Below are 19,549 nucleotides of genomic sequence, written 5' to 3'. Positions count from 1 at the left end.
GCAGCTATTGGAAAAATAATAGATCAATTGGAAACCAGAAATCTTTTTCAAAAAACTAGGAATTAGGCTTGGAAATTATGTAAAAGAAATATATTCAAATAATTGCAAAATAAGGAAGAATCAGAATATTATCTACCTCAGAGCAGGTTTTATGTATGGTTAAAATATAAAGACTGAATGTTACAAAATGAGCAAATAATGAGTTGTTAGATGTATATATAAAATTGTAACAAAATGGAAAAATAGACCAGAAAGTTGATACATATAGAAGAAATACCGTAGGTAGGGAAATGATTTATAAATACTGTATATCAAAAATATTTATAAGTAAATAAAAATTACGTGGACTTACCATGTGCTATAACCAAAATAGGAACTATGATTCCTAACAATGCATGTTTGTGCGTTATGTTATGTTTTGTGTATACAGTATAATTTAAAAAAAAGAAAGAAAGCCTGAGGGCCAATCACTCAGCATAAGAGGGCTGTTGTGGGGCAAATGAGTAAAGGAAGATGTGGGGAATATGTTCACTGTCTTGAGTTTTTGAAAAAATAATAAAGACGGATAAATAAAAAAATTAAAAAATCATTTCCCCACTGGCTGCCTAGTTTCCTAGTACAGTATCGTGTTGTCTCCATGGGAACAAGAACGCGATCTTGGCTCCTCCCCTAACCGTTCCCCTTTTCCTATCTTGCGGTTTCCGGGAACGAAGAAATCCCGCTTGCAGCCTGCAGAGGGCGACATTCTTCCCATGGGAGCGTCCACACCGACACCCATTAGAAGGAACGGAGGAGCTTTCGGAGCACGTGGTTCTGGCGGGAGGGGGGGGGGGAAAGAGGGATTAAAGGGGAGGGGTCACCGCCTCTCCCACTCTCTGGATTTCCGGTTCCCTCCGAGAATCCCGCTGGTGTCTTGGAGGATCGGCACTGGATCCCTCGGGAGAAGCTCCTGGATCCTGCTCGGTGCAGGTGAGGCTGCTCTCCCTCCTGCCAGGAGGTCTTCTCCCCGCCAGCAGAAAGCGAGCTGCGGATCCCCCTCTTGGGCTTGCCGGTTGGATCCCTCCCTTCCCTCCAGGGGGGCAAAGGGGGCTCCTCGCCCGGCCAAGGATCCCCGGGGGGCTTCGGGTGGGTCCGGGAAGGAGATTTGGGGGAAGGTCTCTCTGTGGTCCGTCAGAGCAAGAGATCTCCGAGCATCCAGATTCCTCACGTTCAATTGGAAAAAGTGGAGTAAACGGAGCTTTAACACGTTTGTGCAGATTCGTAACAGAGAATGATCTTGCAATGGGAGCTTCTCCTTGATGGATTTTTTTCCAAAGCACAAAGGAAGTTTTTGGAGAGGTGTCTTGGGAGGAGCTGCTGGAAGAAGCTGATGGCCAGAAGGCTCACTTGATTAATTGTAAATAAATTCATGAAAAGCCTAACTGGAATCTTTGTGGCCTTGCAGCCTCCAAAAAGAGCAGGAAAGAGCCGTCCTTTCCACCCACGCTCTGCCCCATCTGGTCTCTCTCACCTTCCACTGAGTTTTCCCTTCACACAACTATGCTTTGGTCCCTGTTGGATTTCATAGAAACATAGAAGTCTGACGGCAGAAAAAGACCTCATGGTCCATCTAGTCTGCCCTCATACTATTTTCTATATTTTATCTTAGGAGGGATATATGTTTATCCCAGGCATGTTTAAATTCAGTTACTGTGGATTTATCTACCACGTCTGCTGGAAGTTTGTTCCAAGGATCTACTACTCTTTCAGTAAAATAATATTTTCTCATGTTGCTTTTGATCTTTCCCCCAACTAACTTCAGATTGTGTCCCCTTGTCCTTGTGTTCACTTTCCTATTAAAAACACTTCCCTCCTGGACCTTATTTAACCCTTTAATATATTTAAATGTTTCGATCATGTCCCCCCTTTTCCTTCTGTCCTCCAGACTATACAGATTGAGTCCATTAAGTCTTTCCTGATACGTTTTATGCTTAAGACCTTCCACCATTCTTGTAGCCCGTCTTTGGACCCCTTCAATTTTGTCAATATCTTTTTGTAGGTGAGGTCTCCAGAACTGAACACAGTATTCCAAATGTGGTCTCACCAGCGTTCTATATAGCGGGATCATAATCTCCCTCTTCCTGCTTGTTATACCTCTAGCTATGCAGCCAAGCATCCTACTTGCTTTCCCTACCGCCTGACTGCACTGTTCACCCATTTTGAGACTGTCAGAAATCACTACCCCTAAATCCTTTTCTTTTGAAGTATTTGCTAACACAGAACTGCCAATACAATACTCAGATTGAGGATTCCTTTTCCCCAAGTGCATTATTTTACATTTGGAAACATTAAACTGCAGTTTCCATTGCTTTGACCATTTATCTAGTAAAGCTAAATCATTTACCATATTACAGACGCCTCCAGGAATATCAACCCTATTGCACACTTTAGAGTCATCGGCAAATAGGCAAACCTTCCCTATCAGACCTTCCCCTATGTCACTCACAAACATATTAAAAAGAATAGGACCCAGAACAGACCCTTGTGGCACACCGCTTGTAACCTGACTCTGCTCAGAATACTCGCCATTAACAATAACTCTCTGATGTCTACGATTCAGCCAGCTGCAAATCCATTGAACTATCCAGGGATTAAGTCCAATCTTCACTAATTTATCTATCAGCTCTTTATGTGGAACCGTATCAAAGGCTTTGCTGAAGTCCAGGTAGGCAATATCCACGGCACCACCTTCATCCAACACCTTTGTGACATAGTCAAAGAAATCAATGAGATTAGTCTGACATGATTTGCCTTCAGTAAAGCCATGCTGATTTGGGTCTGTTGGTTTCTTCCGTTTTGTCTTATTAAGATATTTTTCAATTACGATTCAGTATTCTGTATTCTCATCCAGTAATCCTATTTCCTCCTCCTCCTTTACTCATTTTCAGATCATGTTCAATATTAGAATAGAATAGAATAGAATTTGTTATTGGCCAAGTGTGATTGGACACACAAGGAATTTGTCTTGGTGCATATGCTCTCAGCGTACATAAAATAAAATATACATTTGTCAAGAATCATGTGGTACAACACTTAATGATTGTCACGGGTCAAATAAGCAATGAAGAAACAATCAATATTAATAAAAATTTGAGGATACAAGCAACAAGTTACAGTCATACAGTCCTAAGTGGGAGGAAATGGGTGACAGGAATGCTGAGAAAAAACTAGTAGAAATAAAAGTACAGACTTAGTAAAAAGTCTGACAGTTTTGAGGGAATTACCGTGTTTCCCCGATAGTAAGACCCCCCCGATTGTAAGACATATGGGGGGTTTCAGGGGGGTCGGCTTATATAAGCCATACCCCGAAAGTAAGACATATGTCTTACTTTCGGGGAAACACGGGGGTAATGCGGGGGGGGGGCGATGACATTGCTTCCAAGCTCCCCGCGCGCCCCTCGCCTTCGCTCGCCGTGGCGCCACCACCTCTTCCCCTGCCGAGGCTCAGCTGCAAGCGGCCAGCGAGGCCGATCGGCTCCGAGGCGAGCGGCCGGAGCTGCGCCCTCCTTCGCCCGCCTCCTTTCCACTCGCCTCGGAGCCGATCGGCCTCGCTGGCCACTTGCAGCTGAGCCTCGGCAGGGGAAGAGGCGGTGGCGCCGCGGCGAGCGAAGGCGAGGGGCGCGCAGGGAGCTGCCGGAAAGGAGGCTGGTGAAGGAGGGCGCAGCTCCGGCCGCTCGCCTCGGAGCCGATCGGCCTCGCTGGCCGCTTCCCCTGCCGAGGCTCAGCTGCAAGCGGCCAGCGAGGCCGATCGGCTCCGAGGCGAGTGGCTGGAGCTGCGCCCTCCTTCGCCCGCCTCCTTTCCGCTCGCCTCGGAGCCGATCGGCCTCGCTGGCCGCTTGCAGCTGAGCCTCGGCAGGGGAAGAGGCGGTGGTGCCGCGGCGAGCGAAGGCGAGGGGCGCGCAGGGAGCTGCCGGAAAGGAGGCGGGCGAAGGAGGGCACAGCGGCGGCCGCTCACCCTTTTTGACTGCCCATCCACCCCTTGGCCTGCCTTTAGCCAGCCAGCCGAGCGTCCGTGTCGCCGCGGAGTTGGCCTCCCCTGCCGAGAAACATTGCCGGGAGCGGCGAAGGGATGCTCCCCGCAACCCGCCGAACGTCGAGGTCTCTCCCTGCCCCGTGCACCAGGTGAAGGGGGTGGCCCACATCACATCACGCGGGGAAGAAGAATTGGGGGCTCCCTGCAAGATGAGCAGCCAGAATCAGCACAGCCGAAAGGTGAGTGGCGCGGTCAGGCGCCCTCCTTCGCCCGCCTCCTTTCCGGCAGCTCCCCGCGCCCGAAGACGAGCCGGCCCTGGTGCCCGGGCCCTGGTGCCTTTTGGGGGTAAAAAGATAGTAAGACACTGCCTTACTATCGGGGAAACACGGTAGTAGAGTGATGGCATTCAGGGGAAAAAACCTGTTCTTTTGTCTAGTTGTCTTGGTTTGCAGTGCTCTGTAGCGACGTTTTGAGGGTAGGAGTTGAAACAGTTTGTGTTCAGGATGCGAGGAGTCAGTAAATATTTTCCCCGCCCCCTTTTTGACTGGTGCAGTATACAGGTCCTCAATGGAAGGCAGGTTGGCAGCAATTGTTTTTTCTGCAGTTCTAATTATCCTCTGAAGTCTGTGTTGGTCCTGTTGGGTTGCAGAACCAAACCAGATAGTTATAGAGGTGCGGATGACAGATTCAATGATTTCTCTGCAGGACTGTATCAGCAGCTCCTTAGGCAGTTTGAACTTCCTGAGCTGGCTCAGAAAGAACATTATTTGTTCTGCTTTTTTGATGATGTTTTTGATGTTAGGTGACCATTTTAGGTCGTGAGATATGATAGAACCTAGAAATTAGAAGGTCTCTACTGTTGATACTGTGTTATCTAGTATTGTGACAGGTGGAAGAATGGAAGGGTTTCTCCTAAAGTCTACCACCATTTCTACGGTTTTGAGTGTGTTCAGTTTTATATTGTTCCGGTCACACCACAAGGATAGTTGTTCAACCTCCCGTCTGTATGCGGATTTATCATTGTCTCGAATGAGTCTGATCATAGAAACATAGAAACATAGAAGTCTGACGGCAGAAAAAGACCTCATGGTCCATCTAGTCTGCCCTTATACTATTTTCTGTATTTTATCTTAGGATGGATATATGTTTATCCCAGGCATGTTTAAATTCAGTTACTGTGGATTTATCTACCACGTCTGCTGGAAGTTTGTTCCAAGCATCTACTACTCTTTCAGTAAAATAATATTTTCTCATGTTTGTTTTGATCTTACCCCCAACTAACTTCAGATTGTGTCCCCTTGTTCTTGTGTTCACTTCCCTATTAAAAACACTTCCCTCCTGGACCTTATTTAACCCTTTAATATATTTAAATGTTTCGATCATGTCCCCCCTTTTCCTTCTGTCCTCCAGACAACATCACTGTTGTATCGTCTGCAAACTTCAATAGTTTAACAGATGGATCATTTGAGATGCAGTCATTAGTGTATAGAGAGAAGAGTAGTGGTGAGAGTACACAGCCTTGGGGGGGGGGGAGGCCCTGTGCTAATTGTACAGTTATCTGATGTGATTTTTCCTAGCTTCACTTAAGGGCTCCTGGGGAACCCAAGAGATGCTTTGGGACACATTGCTTGGAAACTGTACGGAACGTGTGGCTTGGAAAATGGAGCTTGTTTGCAAAGGCCTCCAATCTGGGGATTAAGGCCACATTTCTCAGTGGTAGCGGAGACACTGGGGTGAAGGCCAGGCCTGGGGACAGTGGCAGATGGCTGAGAGTTCTGAAGGCCTCCACTCCAAGACCCAGGCCCAGCATTGCTGTCAATCAGGGGTACTTTGCATGGCTGGGCTCAGGCTTCCAAGGATGGGTGCAGCTTTGCATCCCACTTTAGTGGGTGACTCCCCAATTTATTGATGCCTGTCTCCCCCCCTTCTGAGATAGAAACATAGAAGATTGACGGCAGAAAAAGACCTGATGGTCCATCTAGTCTGCCCTTATACTATTTTCTGTATTTTATCTTAGGATGGATCTATGTTTATTCCAGGCATGTTTAAATTCAGTTACTGTGGATTTATCTACCACATCTGCTGGAAGTTTGTGCCAAGGATCTACTGCTCTTTCAATAAAATAATATTTTCTCATGTTGCTTTTGATCTTTCCCCCAACTAACTTCAGATTGTGTCCCCTTGTTCTTGTGTTCACTTTCCTATTAAAAACACTTCCCCCCTGGACCTTATTTAACCCTTTAACATATTTAAATGTTTCGATCATGTCCCCCCTTTTCCTTCTGAGGTGTGAGATGCCCCCCACAACTATTGCCTGCACCTCCCCCCACTTAAGGACCTCCAATATCACTTGTGATTGCAAGCAGGAGTGTGGGATGGTGGTTGTGGAGTGAAATGCTCCCGCGATCCCTCCTCTAACCCAGCGTTTCCCAACCGGTGTGCCGCGAGTCACAGCCAGGTGTGCTGCGGAGCTCCTAGGGCGCTGCCGGTGCCGGGGCGGGCTTTCCCAAAACGGAAGGAGAATGCCCTCTCTCGCAGCCCCCTGGCTGGGAGCGCTTTCGCTGCGAGAGAGGGCTTTCTCCGTCCGTTTCGGGAATGCCCGCCCCGCCCCTCTCTCGCGCGCGCCGCTCCCCTTTTCTCTCAGCCCTCCCTGGCTTCGCTTCTCAATCCCTCCCTCCTTCCGTCTTTCCTTCCCCTCAGCCGTTCTGTCTGGGGGTCTCCCGCTCTTCCCTTCCCCGCCTCCCAGGCTTTGCCTTCACCACCCCCCACCCCCTTTTTGATTGGCAAGGAGTCCTTTGCCGCATCCTGCAGTTCGCACTCGGCTCGAGGCCGCTTTCCTGGCTGCGCTCTTTCTTTCTCTCTCTCTCTCTCCCGTGAGGCGGGGGAAGGAAAAAAACAAACAAACAAAAACATCTTGCAGCGGGCCCGCGCGCGCGCTCGTGCCCGCGCTCGTCTTTTCAGCAGCGAGGGAGGGAAGTCAGAGGGCGAGGGAACGAGCGAGCGCTCTTGTCCTCGGTGCCCTCTGCAGCCTGCCTTCCTTCTTCTTTGCCGCCGCTGAGGGACGGAGAGAAGGATAGAAAGGAAAGAGGGAGGGAGAGATAGAAAGGAAAGAGGGAGGGAGGAAAGAGGGAGGGAGAGATAGAAAGAAAAGAGATAGAAAGGAAAGAGGGAGGGAGAGATAGAAAGGAAAGAGGGAGGGAGGAAAGAGGAGGGAGAGATACAATGGAAAGAGGGAGGGAGGAAAGAGGGAGGGAGAAATAGAGTGAAATGGAGGAAGAGATATTTTTTTGTCCAAACTTTTCTTTAGCCCCCCCGCGCCCCCCCCGCCCGAGAGAGAGAGAAAGAGAGACATAGCAAGAGAGCGAGCGAAAAAGAAAGAGATGCGCCCTCCTTCGCCCGCCTCCTTTCCGCTCGCCTCGGAGCCGATCGGCCTCGCTGGCCGCTTGCAGCTGAGCCTCGGCAGGGGAAGAGGCGGTGGTGCCGCGGCGAGCGAAGGCGAGGGGCGCGCAGGGAGCTGCCGGAAAGGAGGCGGGCGAAGGAGGGCACAGCGGCGGCCGCTCACCCTTTTTGACTGCCCATCCACCCCTTGGCCTGCCTTTAGCCAGCCAGCCGAGCGTCCGTGTCGCCGCGGAGTTGGCCTCCCCTGCCGAGAAACATTGCCGGGAGCGGCGAGGGGATGCTCCCCGCAACCCGCCGAACGTCGAGGTCTCTCCCTGCCCCGTGCACCAGGTGAAGGGGGTGGCCCACATCACATCACGCGGGGAAGAAGAATTGGGGGCTCCCTGCAAGATGAGCAGCCAGAATCAGCACAGCCGAAAGGTGAGTGGCGCGGTCAGGCGCCCTCCTTCGCCCGCCTCCTTTCCGGCAGCTCCCCGCGCCCGAAGACGAGCTGGCCCTGGTGCCCGGGACAATGTAAGACATACCCCCAAAGTAAGACACAGTGGGGCTTTTGGGGGTAAAAAGATAGTAAGACACTGCCTTACTATCGGGGAAACACGGTAGTAGAGTGATGGCATTCAGGGAAAAAAACCTGTTCTTTTGTCTAGTTGTCTTGGTTTGCAGTGCTCTGTAGCGACGTTTTGAGGGTAGGAGTTGAAACAGTTTGTGTTCAGGATGCGAGGAGTCAGTAAATATTTTCCCCGCCCCCTTTTTGACTGGTGCAGTATATAGGTCCTCAATGGAAGGCAGGTTGGCAGCAATTGTTTTTTCTGCAGTTCTAATTATCCTCTGAAGTCTGTGTTGGTCCTGTTGGGTTGCAGAACCAAACCAGACAGTTATAGAGGTGCGGATGACAGATTCAATGATTTCTCTGCAGGACTGTATCAGCAGCTCCTTAGGCAGTTTGAACTTCCTGAGCTGGCTCAGAAAGAACATTATTTGTTCTGCTTTTTTGATGATGTTTTTGATGTTAGGTGACCATTTTAGGTCGTGAGATATGATAGAACCTAGAAATTAGAAGGTCTCTACTGTTGATACTGTGTTATCTAGTATTGTGACAGGTGGAAGAATGGAAGGGTTTCTCCTAAAGTCTACCACCATTTCTACGGTTTTGAGTGTGTTCAGTTTTATATTGTTCCGGTCACACCACAAGGATAGTTGTTCAACCTCCCGTCTGTATGTGGATTTATCATTGTCTCGAATGAGTCTGATCATAGAAACATAGAAACATAGAAGTCTGACGGCAGAAAAAGACCTCATGGTCCATCTAGTCTGCCCTTATACTATTTTCTGTATTTTATCTTAGGATGGATATATGTTTATCCCAGGCATGTTTAAATTCAGTTACTGTGGATTTATCTACCACGTCTGCTGGAAGTTTGTTCCAAGCATCTACTACTCTTTCAGTAAAATAATATTTTCTCATGTTTGTTTTGATCTTACCCCCAACTAACTTCAGATTGTGTCCCCTTGTTCTTGTGTTCACTTCCCTATTAAAAACACTTCCCTCCTGGACCTTATTTAACCCTTTAATATATTTAAATGTTTCGATCATGTCCCCCCTTTTCCTTCTGTCCTCCAGACAACATCACTGTTGTATCGTCTGCAAACTTCAATAGTTTAACAGATGGATCATTTGAGATGCAGTCATTAGTGTATAGAGAGAAGAGTAGTGGTGAGAGTACACAGCCTTGGGGGGGGGGGGGGAGGCCCTGTGCTAATTGTACAGTTATCTGATGTGATTTTTCCTAGCTTCACTTAAGGGCTCCTGGGGAACCCAAGAGATGCTTTGGGACACATTGCTTGGAAACTGTACGGAACGTGTGGCTTGGAAAATGGAGCTTGTTTGCAAAGGCCTCCAATCTGGGGATTAAGGCCACATTTCTCAGTGGTAGCGGAGACACTGGGGTGAAGGCCAGGCTTGGGGACAGTGGCAGATGGCTGAGAGTTCTGAAGGCCTCCACTCCAAGACCCAGGCCCAGCATTGCTGTCAATCAGGGGTACTTTGCATGGCTGGGCTCAGGCTTCCAAGGATGGGTGCAGCTTTGCATCCCACTTTAGTGGGTGACTCCCCAATTTATTGATGCCTGTCTCCCCCCCTTCTGAGATAGAAACATAGAAGATTGACGGCAGAAAAAGACCTGATGGTCCATCTAGTCTGCCCTTATACTATTTTCTGTATTTTATCTTAGGATGGATCTATGTTTATTCCAGGCATGTTTAAATTCAGTTACTGTGGATTTATCTACCACATCTGCTGGAAGTTTGTGCCAAGGATCTACTGCTCTTTCAATAAAATAATATTTTCTCATGTTGCTTTTGATCTTTCCCCCAACTAACTTCAGATTGTGTCCCCTTGTTCTTGTGTTCACTTTCCTATTAAAAACACTTCCCCCCTGGACCTTATTTAACCCTTTAACATATTTAAATGTTTCGATCATGTCCCCCCTTTTCCTTCTGAGGTGTGAGATGCCCCCCACAACTATTGCCTGCACCTCCCCCCACTTAAGGACCTCCAATATCACTTGTGATTGCAAGCAGGAGTGTGGGATGGTGGTTGTGGAGTGAAATGCTCCCGCGATCCCTCCTCTAACCCAGCGTTTCCCAACCGGTGTGCCGCGAGTCACAGCCAGGTGTGCTGCGGAGCTCCTAGGGCGCTGCCAGTGCCGGGGCGGGCTTTCCCAAAACGGAAGGAGAATGCCCTCTCTCGCAGCCCCCTGGCTGGGAGTGCTTTCGCTGCGAGAGAGGGCTTTCTCCGTCCGTTTCGGGAATGCCCGCCCCGCCCCTCTCTCGCGCGCGCCGCTCCCCTTTTCTCTCAGCCCTCCCTGGCTTCGCTTCTCAATCCCTCCTTCCGTCTTTCCTTCCCCTCAGCCGTTCTGTCTGGGGGTCTCCCGCTCTTCCCTTCCCCGCCTCCCAGGCTTTGCCTTCACCACCCCCACCCCCTTTTTGATTGGCAAGGAGTCCTTTGCCGCATCCTGCAGTTCGCACTCGGCTCGAGGCCGCTTTCCTGGCTGCGCTCTTTCTTTCTCTCTCTCTCTCTCCCGTGAGGCGGGGGAAGGAAAAAAACAAACAAACAAAAACATCTTGCAGCGGGCCCCGCGCCGCGCGCTCGTGCCCGCGCTCGTCTTTTCAGCAGCGAGGGAGGGAAGTCAGAGGGCGAGGGAACGAGCGAGCGCTCTTGTCCTCGGTGCCCTCTGCAGCCTGCCTTCCTTCTTCTTTGCCGCCGCTGAGGGACGGAGAGAAGGATAGAAAGGAAAGAGGGAGGGAGAGATAGAAAGGAAAGAGGGAGGGAGGAAAGAGGGAGGGAGAGATAGAAAGAAAAGAGATAGAAAGGAAAGAGGGAGGGAGAGATAGAAAGGAAAGAGGGAGGGAGGAAAGAGGAGGGAGAGATACAATGGAAAGAGGGAGGGAGGAAAGAGGGATGGAGAAATAGAGTGAAATGGAGGAAGAGATATTTTTTTGTCCAAACTTTTCTTTAGCCCCCCCGCGCCCCCCCGCCCGAGAGAGAGAGAGAGACATAGCAAGAGAGCGAGCGAAAAAGAAAGAGATGCGCCCTCCTTCGCCCGCCTCCTTTCCGCTCGCCTCGGAGCCGATCGGCCTCGCTGGCCGCTTGCAGCTGAGCCTCGGCAGGGGAAGAGGCGGTGGTGCCGCGGCGAGCGAAGGCGAGGGGCGCGCAGGGAGCTGCCGGAAAGGAGGCGGGCGAAGGAGGGCACAGCGGCGGCCGCTCACCCTTTTTGACTGCCCATCCACCCCTTGGCCTGCCTTTAGCCAGCCAGCCGAGCGTCCGTGTCGCCGCGGAGTTGGCCTCCCCTGCCGAGAAACATTGCCGGGAGCGGCGAGGGGATGCTCCCCGCAACCCGCCGAACGTCGAGGTCTCTCCCTGCCCCGTGCACCAGGTGAATGGGGTGGCCCACATCACATCACGCGGGGAAGAAGAATTGGGGGCTCCCTGCAAGATGAGCAGCCAGAATCAGCACAGCCGAAAGGTGAGTGGCGCGGTCAGGCGCCCTCCTTCGCCCGCCTCCTTTCCGGCAGCTCCCCGCGCCCGAAGACGAGCTGGCCCTGGTGCCCGGGACAATGTAAGACATACCCCCAAAGTAAGACACAGTGGGGCTTTTGGGGGTAAAAAGATAGTAAGACACTGCCTTACTATCGGGGAAACACGGTAGTAGAGTGATGGCATTCAGGGAAAAAAACCTGTTCTTTTGTCTAGTTGTCTTGGTTTGCAGTGCTCTGTAGCGACGTTTTGAGGGTAGGAGTTGAAACAGTTTGTGTTCAGGATGCGAGGAGTCAGTAAATATTTTCCCCGCCCCCTTTTTGACTGGTGCAGTATATAGGTCCTCAATGGAAGGCAGGTTGGCAGCAATTGTTTTTTCTGCAGTTCTAATTATCCTCTGAAGTCTGTGTTGGTCCTGTTGGGTTGCAGAACCAAACCAGACAGTTATAGAGGTGCGGATGACAGATTCAATGATTTCTCTGCAGGACTGTATCAGCAGCTCCTTAGGCAGTTTGAACTTCCTGAGCTGGCTCAGAAAGAACATTATTTGTTCTGCTTTTTTGATGATGTTTTTGATGTTAGGTGACCATTTTAGGTCGTGAGATATGATAGAACCTAGAAATTAGAAGGTCTCTACTGTTGATACTGTGTTATCTAGTATTGTGACAGGTGGAAGAATGGAAGGGTTTCTCCTAAAGTCTACCACCATTTCTACGGTTTTGAGTGTGTTCAGTTTTAGATTGTTCCGGTCACACCACAAGGATAGTTGTTCAACCTCCCGTCTGTATGCGGATTTATCATTGTCTCGAATGAGTCTGATCATAGAAACATAGAAACATAGAAGTCTGACGGCAGAAAAAGACCTCATGGTCCATCTAGTCTGCCCTTATACTATTTTCTGTATTTTATCTTAGGATGGATATATGTTTATCCCAGGCATGTTTAAATTCAGTTACTGTGGATTTATCTACCACGTCTGCTGGAAGTTTGTTCCAAGCATCTACTACTCTTTCAGTAAAATAATATTTTCTCATGTTTGTTTTGATCTTACCCCCAACTAACTTCAGATTGTGTCCCCTTGTTCTTGTGTTCACTTCCCTATTAAAAACACTTCCCTCCTGGACCTTATTTAACCCTTTAATATATTTAAATGTTTCGATCATGTCCCCCCTTTTCCTTCTGTCCTCCAGACAACATCACTGTTGTATCGTCTGCAAACTTCAATAGTTTAACAGATGGATCATTTGAGATGCAGTCATTAGTGTATAGAGAGAAGAGTAGTGGTGAGAGTACACAGCCTTGGGGGGGGGGAGGCCCTGTGCTAATTGTACAGTTATCTGATGTGATTTTTCCTAGCTTCACTTAAGGGCTCCTGGGGAACCCAAGAGATGCTTTGGGACACATTGCTTGGAAACTGTACGGAACGTGTGGCTTGGAAAATGGAGCTTGTTTGCAAAGGCCTCCAATCTGGGGATTAAGGCCACATTTCTCAGTGGTAGCGGAGACACTGGGGTGAAGGCCAGGCCTGGGAACAGTGGCAGATGGCTGAGAGTTCTGAAGGCCTCCACTCCAAGACCCAGGCCCAGCATTGCTGTCAATCAGGGGTACTTTGCATGGCTGGGCTCAGGCTTCCAAGGATGGGTGCAGCTTTGCATCCCACTTTAGTGGGTGACTCCCCAATTTATTGATGCCTGTCTCCCCCCCTTCTGAGATAGAAACATAGAAGATTGACGGCAGAAAAAGACCTGATGGTCCATCTAGTCTGCCCTTATACTATTTTCTGTATTTTATCTTAGGATGGATCTATGTTTATTCCAGGCATGTTTAAATTCAGTTACTGTGGATTTATCTATCACATCTGCTGGAAGTTTGTGCCAAGGATCTACTGCTCTTTCAATAAAATAATATTTTCTCATGTTGCTTTTGATCTTTCCCCCAACTAACTTCAGATTGTGTCCCCTTGTTCTTGTGTTCACTTTCCTATTAAAAACACTTCCCCCCTGGACCTTATTTAACCCTTTAACATATTTAAATGTTTCGATCATGTCCCCCCTTTTCCTTCTGAGGTGTGAGATGCCCCCCACAACTATTGCCTGCACCTCCCCCCACTTAAGGACCTCCAATATCACTTGTGATTGCAAGCAGGAGTGTGGGATGGTGGTTGTGGAGTGAAATGCTCCCGCGATCCCTCCTCTAACCCAGCGTTTCCCAACCGGTGTGCCGCGAGTCACAGCCAGGTGTGCTGCGGAGCTCCTAGGGCGCTGCCGGTGCCGGGGCGGGCTTTCCCAAAACGGAAGGAGAATGCCCTCTCTCGCAGCCCCCTGGCTGGGAGCGCTTTCGCTGCGAGAGAGGGCTTTCTCCGTCCGTTTCGGGAATGCCCGCCCCGCCCCTCTCTCGCGCGCGCCGCTCCCCTTTTCTCTCAGCCCTCCCTGGCTTCGCTTCTCAATCCCTCCCTCCTTCCGTCTTTCCTTCCCCTCAGCCGTTCTGTCTGGGGGTCTCCCGCTCTTCCCTTCCCCGCCTCCCAGGCTTTGCCTTCACCACCCCCACCCCCTTTTTGATTGGCAAGGAGTCCTTTGCCGCATCCTGCAGTTCGCACTCGGCTCGAGGCCGCTTTCCTGGCTGCGCTCTTTCTTTCTCTCTCTCTCTCTCCCGTGAGGCGGGGGAAGGAAAAAAACAAACAAACAAAAACATCTTGCAGCGGGCCCGCGCGCGCGCTCGTGCCCGCGCTCGTCTTTTCAGCAGCGAGGGAGGGAAGTCAGAGGGCGAGGGAACGAGCGAGCGCTCTTGTCCTCGGTGCCCTCTGCAGCCTGCCTTCCTTCTTCTTTGCCGCCGCTGAGGGACGGAGAGAAGGATAGAAAGGAAAGAGGGAGGGAGAGATAGAAAGGAAAGAGGGAGGGAGGAAAGAGGGAGGGAGAGATAGAAAGAAAAGAGATAGAAAGGAAAGAGGGAGGGAGAGATAGAAAGGAAAGAGGGAGGGAGGAAAGAGGAGGGAGAGATACAATGGAAAGAGGGAGGGAGGAAAGAGGGAGGGAGAAATAGAGTGAAATGGAGGAAGAGATATTTTTTTGTCCAAACTTTTCTTTAGCCCCCCCGCGCCCCCCCGCCCGAGAGAGAGAGAAAGAGAGACATAGCAAGAGAGCGAGCGAAAAAGAAAGAGATAGCAAGAGAGCGAGCGAGAAAGAGATAGCAAGAGAGAGAGAGAGAAAGAGATAGCAAGAGAGACAGAGAGAGAGACACAGAAAGAGAGAAAGATAGAGAGCGAGAAAGAGAGATAGCAAGAGACACAGAAAGAGAGAGAAAGAGAGATAGCAAGAGAGAGAGAAAGAGAGACAGAGAGAGAGAGAAAGAAAGAGATAGCAAGAGAGACAAAGAGAGAGACAGAGAAAGAGAGAGAGAGAGAGAAAGAAAGAAAGAGACAAAGCAAGAGAGACAGAGAAAGAGAGAGAAAGAGAGAGAATGAAAGAGAGATAGCAAGAGAGGCAGAGAGAGAGCAAGGGAGAGAGAAAGACATAGAGGGAGGGAAGGAGGGGGAGAGAAAGAGAGCAAAAAAGAGAGGAAGAAAGAAAGAGGGATGGAGAGAGAGAAAGAAGGGAAGGAAGGAAGAGAGAGAAAGAGGGAGGGAGAAATAGAGTGAAATGGAGGAAGAGATATTTTTTTTGTCCAAACTTTTCTTTAGCCCCCCCCGCGTGCCCCCGTCCCCCCGTTCAGTGTTCCCCAGGATTTTAAAAATATGAATAATGTGCCGCGGCTCAAAAAAGGTTGGGAAACACTGCTCTAACCACTGCGTCCTGGTTCTGGCTAATGATCCCAAAAGATTCAGCGCTTTGAGATTTTAGGCTTCCTCAGAGAACTGCTTTATTGAGTTCATCGTTTTTGCAGGGATGAACTTAAAATGAGCTCTAGCTGTTTCTCACCCTTTCAGCATAACTAAACATTAGGCATCCCCCCTCCCCTAGAGTCACATTTCTCAATTAGGTGCTCTTGTATCACCTTGGCAACAAGTTCCATTCTCCTGCTGGCCCCTGTTGAGAATGACCTTGGTTCCCACGAGATAGCAGGTTGTTTTGGCTAGATTGCATTCAATTCTTCTCCCCTCGCCCTGAGCTGTGTGGCAACTAGAGAAATGAGAGATGGCTGCGGCAGGCTTGATCCATTTCAGAATTGACACACTGCTTTAGTGAAGGATCGAGATTCAAATCCCAAGTATGGTCATACATTGAGGACAGTCCTCTTAAAAATTTAGGGACTTCCTCACAAGGCCTCAGGTATACTGAGCACCCTACCCTGGGAAGAGGGTCAGACTGGAAGACCCTCACGGTCCCTTCCAAGGCTAAGATTTTATGATTCTGTGTCTGAAAAGGAAATATAATGCTTCACTTCTTTCTCCTTCTAACAGGGAATAAAAGATTGTAAACAATTATTTACCTGTAAGCCATCTATCAACAAATAATAGAAAATCAACATAAGACAGCAACTGCCAGAAAGGATGGAGCCTGGAAAACTCTTGGATCCCCCGTCAGACATAAGCAGCACCCCGAAAAACCACGGAAGAAGCCATGAATGCTCAGAGTGTGGGAAATCCTTTGCTCGCAGGTCCCACCTTTTGACTCACAGGAAGGACCATGTGGGAAACAGATCCAGTCAAAGTTTGGAGGCTGAGAAATCCTTCTCTGGGGAAAACTCCAAAGATCTCAGAAGGCCCCCAACATTAAAACCCTTTAAGTGTGAGGAATGTGACTTATGCTTTAGTAAAAAGTCAGGCCTTCTTACACATCAGAAAATCCACACCGGAGAGAAACCTTATCAATGTCTGGAATGTGGGAAATCTTTTCTTCGAATAGGAAATCTTAAAATCCACGAGAGAATCCACACAGGGGAGAAGCCTTACAAGTGTTGGGAATGTGGGAAGAGCTTTTCTCAGAAATCAAGTCTTTGGTCCCATGAGAAGATTCATGCAGGAATCAAATCTTACAAATGCTTTGAATGTGGAAAATGTTTCACCCAGAGTCGGTATCTTCACAATCATGCGAAAACACACAGAGGGGAGAAAAACGAAAAGTGCCTCGAATGTGGGAAATGTTTTGCCTCAAAATCAACCCTGCTCCGACATCAGAGAATTCACACTGGAGAGAGACCCTATGAATGCACAGAATGTGAGAGAAGATTTACGCTTTCTGCTAACCTCAAGAGACACCAGAGGTGGCACAAAGGAGAAAAACCCCATGAATGCGGGGAGTGTGGGAAAAGTTTTGTTACACAAACAGATGTTAAGAATCACGAGAGAATCCACACGGGAGAGAAGCCATTCAAATGTGAGGAGTGTGGGGAATGCTTTTCCCGAAAAGAATACCTCAGAACCCATCAGAGGGTCCACACAGGAGAGAAGCCACACAGCTGCCTAGAATGTGGAAAATGCTTTGGGAACAAGAAGGATCTTCGGAGACATCATAAAACCCACACAGGGGAGAAACCATATCAATGTGTCGACTGTGGAAGATTTTATAGTGAGAAATCAAATCTTCGAGTGCATATAAAAATTCACACGGGGGAAAAAAACTACAAATGTTTAGACTGTGGGAGAACATTTGCTTGTTCATCTTCCTTTAGACGTCACAGTCAAATCCATACAGGAGAGAAACCTCACAAATGCTCAGAGTGTGATAAATGTTTTTCCCAGAAAAAGTCTCTTGTGAGGCATCAGCGAATCCACACTTGAGAAAAACCGTATAAATATCTGGAGCGTGGAAAATGTTTTTCCCAACCTTCAACACTTGCACACTAGAAGTCACACAGATATTTTTTGAAATAAATAAAAATTCAGATACTACCCCACAAAATTTATGGGACACTGCCAAAGCGTACGTAAGAGGATTAACTATTTCTTATACTGCAAAACTAAATAAAGAAAAAAACCCAATATGAACAATTAATAAATGAATTAAAACAATTAGAAACTTTATCGCAACAAAATGCAAAGAGCATGGAGTTAAACATAAAATTAGACTTATAGACCAAATCAAATAGCAGAAAAAATAAAAAGAGCTAAACAACATTTCTTCGAACATGCTAACAAACCAGGAAGATGGCTCGCATACAAATTAAGGAAACAGAGACAGTCAAAAATAATTAAGGAAATTAAGGAAACAGAGACAGTCAAAAATAATCAAAAAAATTAGAAGACAAAGATGGAATAATAAAATATAATACAGAAGGAAAAGCAAATATAGTGCAAAACTTTTTAAAAGAATTATACAAAAAGGAAAATATTAGTGAGGATGAAGTTTTTAAATATTTAGAGCATACAGACCGCAATTAACGGAAGAACAGCAGGAAAAGATGGAAGGACCAATAACAATTGAAGAGCTTCTTATAATTATTAAAAAGCAAAAAAATAATAAAGCAACTGGACCAGATGCCATACCGGCAGAATGGTTTAAAATAGATAGTGAAATAATAACAAATAATATGTTGGAAATTTTTAATGAGTGTAGACTAGATGGTAGAATTCCCAAATCATGGTCAGAATCCTTAATAACTTTAATTCACAAACCAGGGACAGCAAAAGAAAATATTAATTATAGACCTATATCACTATTAAATGTTAATTATAAAATATTCACTGCAATATATGCAGATAGATTGAAAAGGATCTTAAATGGGAAAATTCATCAAGACCAAAATGGTTTTCTACCAGGTAGACAGATTAAAAATAACCTAAGAATGATTATTAATACATTAGAATATTATGAACAGCATCCTGAAAAAACACTATCATTAATGTTTTTAGACGCTAAAAAAGCTTTTGATAACGTCAATTGGACATTTATAAAAAGGCAATTAAATAAAATGAGATTTGGTTCCAAATTTGTAAATTTAATAGATGCTATTTATTCAAAACAAACAACTAAAATTATATTGAATAATGAACAATTGGAAGCCTTTGAAATAAACAAAGGAGTCCGACAAGGTTGCCCTATATCACCCTTATTATTCATTTTATCTCTAGAAACTTTACTGATAAAAATAAGAGCAGATCCAAAAATAAAAGGTTTGACCGTTGGAAATTAGACATATAAAGTCCAAGCATTTGCAGATGATTTGACTTTTATAATAGAAGATCCGATAACAACAGTCCCAATATTAATTCAGACAATAGAACAATATGGAAAAGTAGCAGGACTAAAAATAAATAAGAGCAAAACACAATTTATAACGAAAAATATGAGTAAAATCCAAGAAAGTAAATTAGAACGCATTTCTGACATAAAAATAGTTAAAAAGGTTAAATATTTGGGAATTTGGATAAATTCAAAAACAATTACATTAAAAAATGATAATTATATAAAATTAATAGCGGAAATTAAAAAAGATTTAGAAATTTGGAATAACTTAAAAATATCCTTTTTCGGGAAGAGTTGCCACAATTAAGATGAATATTTTACCCAAAATTTTGTTTTTGTTCCAGGTGATACCAATAAATCCAGGGGGAAACTTTTTTAAAAATTTAACAACGATAGTGAAAAAAATTTTATGGCAAGGGAAAAAGGCAAGAATAAAGATAAATATTTTGGAAGACATTAAAGAAAGGGGGAGGGTTTGCTCTCCCTAATTGGAAATTATATTACCAGGCAGCCGCCTTAACGTGGATCAGAGATTGGATAACAGAAGATAAAAGAATACTAAAATTAGAAGGACATGATATCATGCTTGGCTGGCATGCCTTCATATGGTACGATAAGGATAAAAATCATTCATATTTTAAAAGACATATGCTAAGAAAATATTTGTTGGAAGTTTGGAAAGACATAAGAAAAAATCATTTTTTGACTGTCCCTGAATGGGTTTCCCCCCTAGAAGCAATAATACACCCAAATTCTATAAAGGAAATGAGAATAATTAGATATAAGGATCTATTGAATGATCAAATGAAATTAAAATCTAGAACTAACTTACAAGAAGAAGGGGTAACAATTGATTGGTGGCACTATGCACAGATTCGATCTAGATACCAGAAAGATAGTACGCTATATGTTTTTAATAAGAATAAAAACCTATTAGGTAATTTAATAACCATTAATCAAACTAAAACAATAGGAAAAGTT

At 46.6% G+C, this 19,549-nt stretch overlaps 1 protein-coding gene across 1 annotated transcript; it reads left to right on the top strand.

Annotated features, from left to right (window-relative positions):
• The first annotated feature begins 894 nt into the window (after positions 1–894).
• Positions 895–17,570, top strand: LOC139159851 (zinc finger protein 345-like). Its single transcript, XM_070737276.1, has 2 exons — positions 895–969; positions 15,844–17,570. The coding sequence occupies exon 2, from the start codon at positions 15,934–15,936 to the stop codon at positions 17,161–17,163; it is 1,230 nt and encodes a 409-aa protein (XP_070593377.1). The 5' UTR covers positions 895–969; positions 15,844–15,933; the 3' UTR covers positions 17,164–17,570.
• Positions 17,571–19,549: the final 1,979 nt, after the last annotated feature.

This window comes from Erythrolamprus reginae, chromosome 2 (genome assembly GCF_031021105.1).
Source record: "Erythrolamprus reginae isolate rEryReg1 chromosome 2, rEryReg1.hap1, whole genome shotgun sequence".
In the NCBI taxonomy this organism is placed as follows: domain Eukaryota; kingdom Metazoa; phylum Chordata; class Lepidosauria; order Squamata; family Dipsadidae; genus Erythrolamprus; species Erythrolamprus reginae.
Note: the sequence above shows the minus strand (reverse complement) of the source record. Positions and strands in the feature narration are given on the sequence as shown.